Here is a 9041-nt window from a genome sequence, read left to right as displayed (position 1 = left end):
TACTTCATCATCTCCTCCCACCTAAATATTTCTTCTTCTAACATCTCAGGTCCTGGACTGTCTCTCTTCCACTACAAATCGAGGAGGAGTAATATTTTACAAAGCCCTCATTTCCTGGAAAGGGTTAAAAGTTCAGACTCCCTGGACGGCTGAAATCCCTGCCCCGCATTCTCGACTCCCACGATGGGCATCATCCCCCCCCTTTCTGCATCTCCTCTGCCGGCAAATCTCCAGGTGCCGTCAGGCTCTCTGTCTCTTTCCCTCTGGGGGTGGGGGACAAAGGCATCTCTGCTTCTCTCCACCCTTCCGTTCGCAGGAGCTGGCTCGGTTCCAGACCTTCAGCCCCCTCGGTCGACCTGGACAAGGCCATGGCTGGGCAGGGGAGAGTCTGCACTGCACTCTCTGATGACTGGAAACAAAGAGAGAGTTCCCCTGGGAGTTCTTGCTTTTAACCCCCTGTTAAAACCCCCTGAGAACCCTCTGTTCTCAGAGGCGTGTCCATATGTTCAGTGGTCACTCCAGGTGCCAATATCCAAACATGATCACTGATTGCTTTGACCCAACATCCCGAAAAAAAAAATTCACTTCCATGTCAAACCACGACAGTAGAATCTACTTGGAAATGTTCTGCAGTTCAATGCCGTGCTGGGAGCAGTCCTGAACAATGCAGCATCCTCAGCACACAAGGAGAACACTTCCAAGCCTTACCAGCTGTCTCCTTGCAGCCAGATCTTGTCCCCCAGTGCTGTGAGAAGCACCCAGGGCTGGCTGAGAGCTGTCCCTGGCAGGCAGCAGAGGCCCTGGCCCAGCACAGCGCCCTGGGCTGCAGGACCCTGCTCTGCAGGACAGCCCTGGGCACCCCTGGCCTCAGAGAATGGACTCACAGAGTCTGTGGGCATTGGGATGTTCCAGCCTTAGGAGAACACTCCAGGAGCTGCAGCTGCATTGTCCTGCAGGCAGAGGTTCCTGTGTCAAGGGCTGGCACTGATTGTGCCCCAGGCACTTCTCAGCACCTTCCCAGCCCTGACTGATTGAAGCTCTCTGTGCCTCTGGGCTGTGCCTGGGCTGGCTGCAGGCAGTGGCCCATCCCTGCTGGGCTGTGCACAGGAGCTGCCAAGCCACACAAAGCTTTGGGCTGCTCCAGGCTCCTCCTGGGGGACGTCTTGCACCACAGCCCTGCCCTGGGAGAGAAATTCCTTTCTCCTGCTCTCCAGTCTGGGCCTCTCCAGCTGCCCTTGGTGCCATTATTTCCTTCTCATGCTTATCTCCTCTAGGAAGAAAAGCTCCACCATCTCTGAAACCACCCTTCAGCCCCTCCCAGGCTACTCCTGTTCTCTCCTCAGTCTCCATGCCACTGAGCCCAGAGCCCGCAGCCTCTGCCTGCTGGTTGTGTGATGAGGCCTCCAAACCCCATCTTGGGAGATTTTTGGGTCCTCTCCAAGGTCGGTGAAAATGGAAAAGTAGTGGTCCAAGGTATTTTCTCCCAAATCTTGCAGTGGCAGAACAAGGGTCAATATCTCTAAATTACCTGATGTAGCTGGGCGTGTGTAATCAATTCCCATCTCTTAGAAGTGATACAGTTATCTTCTGTTAATTGACCAGTTTTCTTTATCTCTTCCAGAACCAATCTTTCCTGCAGGAAATATCTTCTCTTAATGGGCCATTGAATGTCCCTGCAGGACTGAGAAAAATGACATCATCCCATTGTGAGATGCTCCGCCCAGGGGGAGGGGCCAAGCATTCCTGCCTGTTTATAATCTCGGACTTTGAACACCATCGGCATCTTTTCCCACTGCATTCTCAGTGGAGCAGCTTTTCTTCTCCACTGGATTCCCAGAGGAAGATTCCCAACAACACCACCACTGGACCCTCAAAGGAAAACTTCAGCCTTCTACAGGATCATTGCTTCAGCACAACCACACCTGTCATACTGCAGGAGGACTGCAGCCCCCATTTCCTGGGACTGCTGCCAGCATCCTGCCCCACAGGGTGCCAACTCCTATTCTGACTCAGTCAGTGGTTTTTATTTTGTGCTATCGCATTTGTGTTTTTCTAGGAAAGAACTGTTATTCCTATGCCCATATTTTTCCCTGAGAAACCCTTAATTTCAAAATCATCATTATTTGCAGGGAAGGGGTTTCCATTTTCTATTTCAAGAGAGGATCCTGTCTTCCTTAGCAGACACCTGTTATTTCAGACCGTGACAATGCCCCAGGACACCCAGGCAGGTGAGGAGGAAGTCACTGCCCCTTTCCCCCCCTCTCCTGCTCCATCTCCCAGCCCAGCATTGCCCCCGGCTGCAGGACAACCCCACTGCCAGCGCCGACCACCCGGGGATGCACTGGGGGCATCTCCTTCCCCTTCCCTCTGGCATGGAGGCAAATCCCATCCTGTCCTTGTTCTTCCTCCCCCAGACAAGGAGCTGAAGATGGAGACCAGGGAGGACAAATCCCCGCAGCAGAGCCTCATGGAAGAGGCCGTTTTGAGTGGTTCCACAGTGCTGGAATCCAATGGGGAGGAAAAGCCCCAGAGATCCCGCAGGAAGAGGGGCTCCAAACCCAGCCCAGAGTGCTCTGAAGAGAAAAGACCCAGTCTGTGCCAGGAAGGTGGACAGAGCTTCAGCCAGAGCTCGAAGCTGGTGGTGAATGAGCAGTTTCATGACAGGGAGAAGCCCTACAAGTGCTTGGAGTGTGGGAAGAGCTTCAGCCGGAGCTCCAACCTGATCCGCCACCAGATGATCCACACTGGGGAATGGCCCTCCAAGTGTGGGGAATGTGGGAAGGGCTTCAGCTGCAGCTCTGAGCTGATCCGCCACCAGATGATTCACACTGGGGAACGACCCTACAAGTGTCCTGAGTGTCAGAAGAGGTTTCGGATCAGCTCCCATCTCATCCTGCACCAGCGGATTCACACCAAGGAGAGGCCCTTCCGCTGCCCCGACTGCAGGAAGGGCTTCAAGCAAAACTCCCACCTCATCAGCCACCGCCGCATCCACACCGGGGAGAAGCCCTATGAGTGTCCCCAGTGTGGGAAGAGCTTCTCCAGGAACTCTCACTTGACTGAACACCAACGGAGGCACCGGTAAGGGAAGGCCTGCAAATGCCCTGACTGCAGGAAGAGCTTTGTGCACTGCTCCAGCTTCATCCCCCATTGGAGGACCAACGTTGGGAAGAGCCCTGGTGACCCATGTTCCCTGTGATCCATGCTGGGAAGAAACCTGTCTCTTTTCCTGCCTCTGGCAATGACATGATGTGGGCTCAAAGAACAAGAGGGTCTGGCCGTGGTGCTGTCATAACATTCACTCCCACCTCAGGTCATTGCCAGGGGCAGGAAAGGGACTCTCTCTCTCTCCTGAGGAGGAGGGTGTCCTTTCCAGGTAGGAGGGAATAGGTGGCTGGGAAGAGACAGTCGGTGGTGGTGTAGTTTTCTTATCTCTTCTGTGTTCAATATTGTTTCTGTTCCTATTTCTTCCTTATGTGGTTGCTGTTCCCAATAAATTGTTCTTATCCCAGCCGGGGATCTTTGCCTTTTGTGCTTTCCATGGGATGCGGGAGGGCAGCGAGTAGCAGGGCGGTTTTAGCAGGAGCAGGAAATTGGGGAATCCCATTCCTAAACCCTGGCTGGTGGAGACTGAGCATCCCAGCTGGTGCCAGCCCTGGTGGCCATGGCAGCAGCCTTGGGAGCGGGTCCCTGGCTGGGAGCTGTGGGAACCTCTTCACTCTGGTGCCCAGGGACAGGAGTGGAGGAAGCGGCTGCAACTGAGACGGGGCAGGCTTAGGTTGGATCTCAGGAAAAGGTTTTTCCCCAGAGGCTGCTGGGACATTGACCAGGCTCCCCAGGGAAGGGTCACAGCTCCAGGGCTCTCTGCACTCCAGCAGTGTTTGGACACCACTGCCAGGCCCAGGCTGGCATTGTTGGGGTGTCCTGTGCAGGGCCAGCAGCTGGACTCGAGGATGGTGATGATCCCTCCCAGCTCAGCCAATTCTGGTGTTCTGGGTTCCCATGACCCTGGGAATGGGACTGCCAATGGTTGCCATGGCTACAGACTCAGGCTTCAGGTGGCAACAGGTGTCCATGGCAGTGAAACATAAACTTTAAGAGATTTAGTGATTTTAGAGGAGCTAAGATTTTAGTTACAGCTAAGCCTTACTAGAGTTAATTAAAATAAAGGGATTTTTAAGTAGGCCTTGATGAAGTTAAGAGTTAGTAGTTAACTAATAATTGATTGCTTGTAAACACCATGTTTAGTTTGCTGGGTTTGTAATGAAGAATGTAGAAACTGACAAATAGCTTTTAGCAACATAAGACAATTGTGGGCCTCCTGTGTTCTGAAACCAGTTGAAGACAGGGAATGGGAGTTCTACCAAGGTTCATTTGTCATATTAGCATTGAAAATGTAGAAAGGTCAGAATGAGGAAGACTTCATTTACTTCCTCATTTTGGGACCCCTCCCCATGAAAGGGAGCACTGACCCATTTCAAGGAACAAACTACGCATGCTTAATAGCTTTTGAAATTATTAGCATATGAAGCGAGGAATGGGATGTACCAAAAGTATGAATATGTATTTGTATTTTGGGTATTCAATTCTTGTGTGGATAAAAGGACTCTGTAATCATCTGAAAGGTGCGGTGTGTATTTGGGAGCTATCCCGCACGCTGCCCGGCGTCGCAATAAGCATACACTTCCTAACTTTAAACTGTTAGAGAGTTTTTGTCCGTCACAGCTGGATATTGGTGCTAGATCCATATCCATATTTCCTTAATAAATCAGCAGCCACCCCTGGCATGGGGTCTCCATGGAGCTGCCAAGGGATGGACCATAGCAACAGGGGGTGGTGATGGTCACACTGGAAGCTGACCATAGCAAAGGCTTCTGGTGATGACTGTCTGCTTAGGATCAGATTTGTCACACACACTCAGAGGGGTTCCATGGGGACTTTCCAAGAGTGTGGGTTGTGACACCATTGGGCATCTGAGTAACATCACAGAGCAGGCTGTGACATGACAGAACAGACAGTGGCATCACAGAGTGACTTTGTGGTGTCACAGAGTCTTCTGTGACATCACAGCACAGCTGTATGATATCACAGAGATCTCCCAGGGTTGGCTCTGTGACATCACAAGGGGGTTTGTGACATCCCAGGGTGAGCTGAGACATCGCAGGAGGCGGTGTGACATCACAATGGGTTGTGTGACATCATAGGGGGCTGTGTGACATCACAAGGGATGTATGAGGTCACTGGGGAGGTCACTACACCTCTGCCCCCCTCACAGTTCCCCCCAGAGAAGTCCAACGCTGCTCGTGCACAGCAGGGTCCCCTGTCCCACCCGGTCCCCCCACCCCTGGCACCGCAGCCTCCCCCAGAGGATGTTCCACGAGATCGACCCCAGAGCCTGACACAGGGATGGGGGGTCAGGGCTGTGAGGGGTGGGACAGGGAGACAGGGACCCCCCAGCAGTGTCCCCATGTCCCCAGGGCCAGAGCTTGGGCCAGGGCTCCTTCACCCTGTTATGAATGAGGGTTTGAGAGCGCTGAAAAAATCCCTGGCATGGGATCAGTAAAAACCGATTTAATATTAAGCGACAGCACCACAGAGTTCCTTGGCAAGAGTCACTCTGCTCCTGACTGGGCACTTCAGGCACACCAAGGAAATACAGCAACAAGAAAATCACACAAAATCCAGGCAATCCATGCAGAAATGAGCCAAGAACTGTCCCTGTGTGTGTGTGTGTGTGTGTGTGTGTGCGTGTGACAAAAGGACAGTGAGGGCAAGGATAAAAGGAATACGGCCTAAAAGCTTAACAGAGCTCAAACTTAACAGGACTTGACTGAGACCTTAGACTTCAGCATTTAGCAAAAGAACAGCACGTAACAGTATTTAACCTTACTTATAACCCAGAACTTCATGATTTGGCAATGGAATAACACTTAACAATATTTGACTTAGATTATAACTTATTTGAAACTTAAGAACTTAGGAAAAGAACAACTCTCAGCAGCATTTAACTTAGCTTACAGCTTGTGACTTAACCTTCCTTACAGGCCTGACTGACTCAACTATCCAAGGCACTCAAGCCCCTCAGAGAGCAGCATTTCTGCCACATTTACCCAGCACATGCACTGGTGTGTGCACACAGACACAAAGAGTCAGTGCAAGGCACCTGAGAGAAATTCCCCTGAGGGCAGGGAAATGCTCCCTGCCGAGGCTGTGGCATCTCCCCAGCGGGCAAAGGGTTGAGCCTGGAGGAGTGGGGGGATCGGCCCAGGCTCCGTCGTTGTTGGGGGATCCCCCGAGTGCAGCAAACGGGAGAGTTCCCGGATCGGAGACGCCCCAACCAGAGGGAGGTGGCTGGCCCAGGAGAGCTCCAAGGGGCTCCTTTTGGAGCGCAGTTTGTAGGGCCCCAAGAGAGGGGCTTCAGTCCCAGCAATGGTTCATCCTGGCTGCACTTGGCATCAACAGCTTTCTTTGGCAGTGTGAGAACAGGGATGTTGTGCCACTGAGGGAACAAAAACAGTTCCCAGGGCTGCTCCTAAAGAACCAGGAGCTCGTAGGGCAGCAGCAGAGCTGGAGCAGATTGTGTTTGTGATGAGCTCCAGAGGAGCTGAGCCCAGGGGCTGTTGGCCAAGGCTGAGGCCCAAGGAGCATTTTTAGCTGGCAGGGCGGGCTGAGAAGGGGTGGGGGGAATGCACCAATGGACCAATGGACCATTGTGACACTGTGGGGCCTTGTGGGACCAAGGAATCATTGTGACACTGTGGGGCCTCATGGAATCATGGAGACCACTGTGACATTGCTGGAGCTCATGGAACCAAGGGGACTGTACTGACTCTGTGTGGCTCCATGGAATGTAAGGATCATTGTGACACTGTGAGGCCCCGTTGTGACACTGTGGGGCCACATGGAACTGTGGAGACCATTATGACACGTTGGGGCGTCATGGAACCAAGGGGCCATTGTGACACAAGGGTCACCTCTCATCTCTCCCCAAAACCCTGGCGAAGGCTCCGTGCTTTCCTTCCCATGGAAAAGAGCTGTCCTTCTCGGCCAGGTGCCCATGGCCAAATTTGGGTTCCACCTCCAATAATCCCTATTGTGACAGACTGGAGGAGATTGTTGGCTTGAATCATTTTGTGTGGGGGGGAGGAAGGGGCAGGTCCAGCACTGCCCTGCCCTGTCACCCCAGCACTGCCTTGCCCTGGAACCCCAATCCCCCCAGAGCCTCTCTCCCAGCCCAGCAGTGTCTGCCAGTCCCTGGCACAGCACAGGCAATGCTCCACAGCCACCTCTGGAGCCCCCAGCCCAGCTCCTGAGTGACCAAATGACCCCAAGTCCCAGCTGGGGGAAGGGCCCAGGAAGACCAAGGGGTATTCAAGGCTGACCACAAGGCAAGCACACATTTTAACCCTAGCTCCTTTTGGAATTTCCATCTCAACAACGCTGGAATCCAGTAGCTGGTAGCTCTGTCTGTGCTTCTCCATATCTTATTTGTCTTTCTCTCTTTCTGTGTCTTCTTCTAATTCTCTCCTTTTGCAAATTTTGATTAACTTAAAATTGAACGGGCTTAGAGTTTGTGAAGTTGAATGGGCCAAGTTAATGCTATAAAAAGTGTTCTTTGTTGATTGAATGTCATATTAAACCGATTCCCAAAGTTTCTCTGATTTTCTCAAGTGGCCACTAAAGGCTGTTTGGTTGCTTTGAGCTCCTGAGAATCTCTTGTTGGTATTTCTGCAGAACATCCAACTCAGAGGACACAAATTATTGTAATTCCTTTCAAATGTTTTCTTGAGAAAATTGTTCTGGGGATGGCAGACAGTGCTTGTCTGTCCTGCTTGGCACAGGCCAGGCAGGGCTTTCACAGCCACATTCCACACTCCATTTCCCAGCTGTTGGTGCCCTTGGTGCCTCTGAGTTCTGCTTGCCCAGCCCCAGGGACGCTCTCCCTGTCTGCCCATTCCCCCAGGGTCTCTGGGCAGGGATGGCCTCAGTGGGGGCTGCTGACATCCTCAGCAACTTGGAGGCTGCTGCTGAATTTTCCTGCTCCAGAGCCTTGAAGTGTATTCAAACTGAATCTATCATATTTCAAAAGACAGTGAGAAAACATGTTTTAGGTCCTGTTTAGGTTTTTCCCTGTTAATACATGGCTATGTGCAATCTCCAATTGACACTGAATCCAAGTACCTCCTCATGCAGTTGGAATAGATATGAAAATCAACACCCTTCGTGGCTGACAATCAATCTGGCTCCTTGGCTCCAACTCTCACCTGCTTTCCTTGGAGAAGGAGCAGCCCGAGACACAGAGGGATGTTCATTTCTTGTCAGCCAACAAAGCCAAGGGAAGGCACAGCTCCACCAAATGCAAAAGTCCTTCTTCTGCCTGGCTCTGCCCTGCCCCTGATCCCCACAGCCTGTCCTGTTTCCTTCATCCCTCCAGTGCCAGGGACTTTGTGGGACAAGGGAGCTCTGCTCTGGCTGTGGAGGGAGGTCCAAGTGCAGCCACTGGAGTGGCAACCACAACTCATCAGGTTTGTGTCCTTTGAGGGCCCAGGAACTGCTGAGACTCAGAGGCACAGAAAGCTTTCTCTTCATGGCCAACAGCAAAAATGTCAACATAATAAATTTTAATAAACATCAAAACCCTTCCCTCAGCTCCTTGTGACATTCCAGCAGCATCTGACATGTCCCTCGTCCAGAAGGGATTGCCATACAGGAGGAATTTTAGGCAAAGACATAAGAAGGGGTGATATAAAACTACAACTAAGATGCTAAGTAAGGAGTTATTTAAACTTCTGAAAAATTGGGATAATCTCTGAGGCCAATAAGGCATGAAGGCACTCAAGGGAGACACATTGGAACTACCAGAGACCAGCTGCAGGAGGAAATGTGGGAGCAATGGGAAGGACATAGATGCAGCTGCTGTAAATGAAGAGATGTGGTTAGACATGGCCATTTAACCAGGAGAGCTGGAAACATCCGAAGGAAGAGGGTTATGAAATATTAGACTGACTGTTGGTGGCATTGGTAGAGGGGAAGATCAGTAT

At 51.8% G+C, this 9041-nt stretch overlaps 1 protein-coding gene across 1 annotated transcript; it reads left to right on the top strand.

The window, feature by feature from the left end:
- The first annotated feature begins 2233 nt into the window (after positions 1 to 2233).
- LOC128802598 (gastrula zinc finger protein XlCGF9.1-like) lies at positions 2234 to 3265 on the top strand. Its single transcript, XM_053969160.1, has one exon. It carries the CDS (start codon positions 2429 to 2431, stop codon positions 3083 to 3085), a length of 657 nt encoding a protein of 218 aa, XP_053825135.1. The 5' UTR covers positions 2234 to 2428; the 3' UTR covers positions 3086 to 3265.
- The last annotated feature ends 5776 nt before the right edge of the window (positions 3266 to 9041 follow it).

This window comes from Vidua macroura, unplaced genomic scaffold (genome assembly GCF_024509145.1).
Source record: "Vidua macroura isolate BioBank_ID:100142 unplaced genomic scaffold, ASM2450914v1 whyUn_scaffold_126, whole genome shotgun sequence".
In the NCBI taxonomy this organism is placed as follows: Eukaryota; Metazoa; Chordata; class Aves; order Passeriformes; family Viduidae; genus Vidua; species Vidua macroura.
The sequence above is the reverse complement of the archived record's forward strand: the minus strand, read 5'-3'. Positions and strand labels throughout refer to the sequence as shown.

Excerpts from the sequence above, each read along its gene's own strand:
- LOC128802598 (XM_053969160.1), top strand. The coding sequence starts at position 2,429 with ATGGAGACCAGGGAGGACAAATCCCCGCAGCAGAGCCTCATGGAAGAG.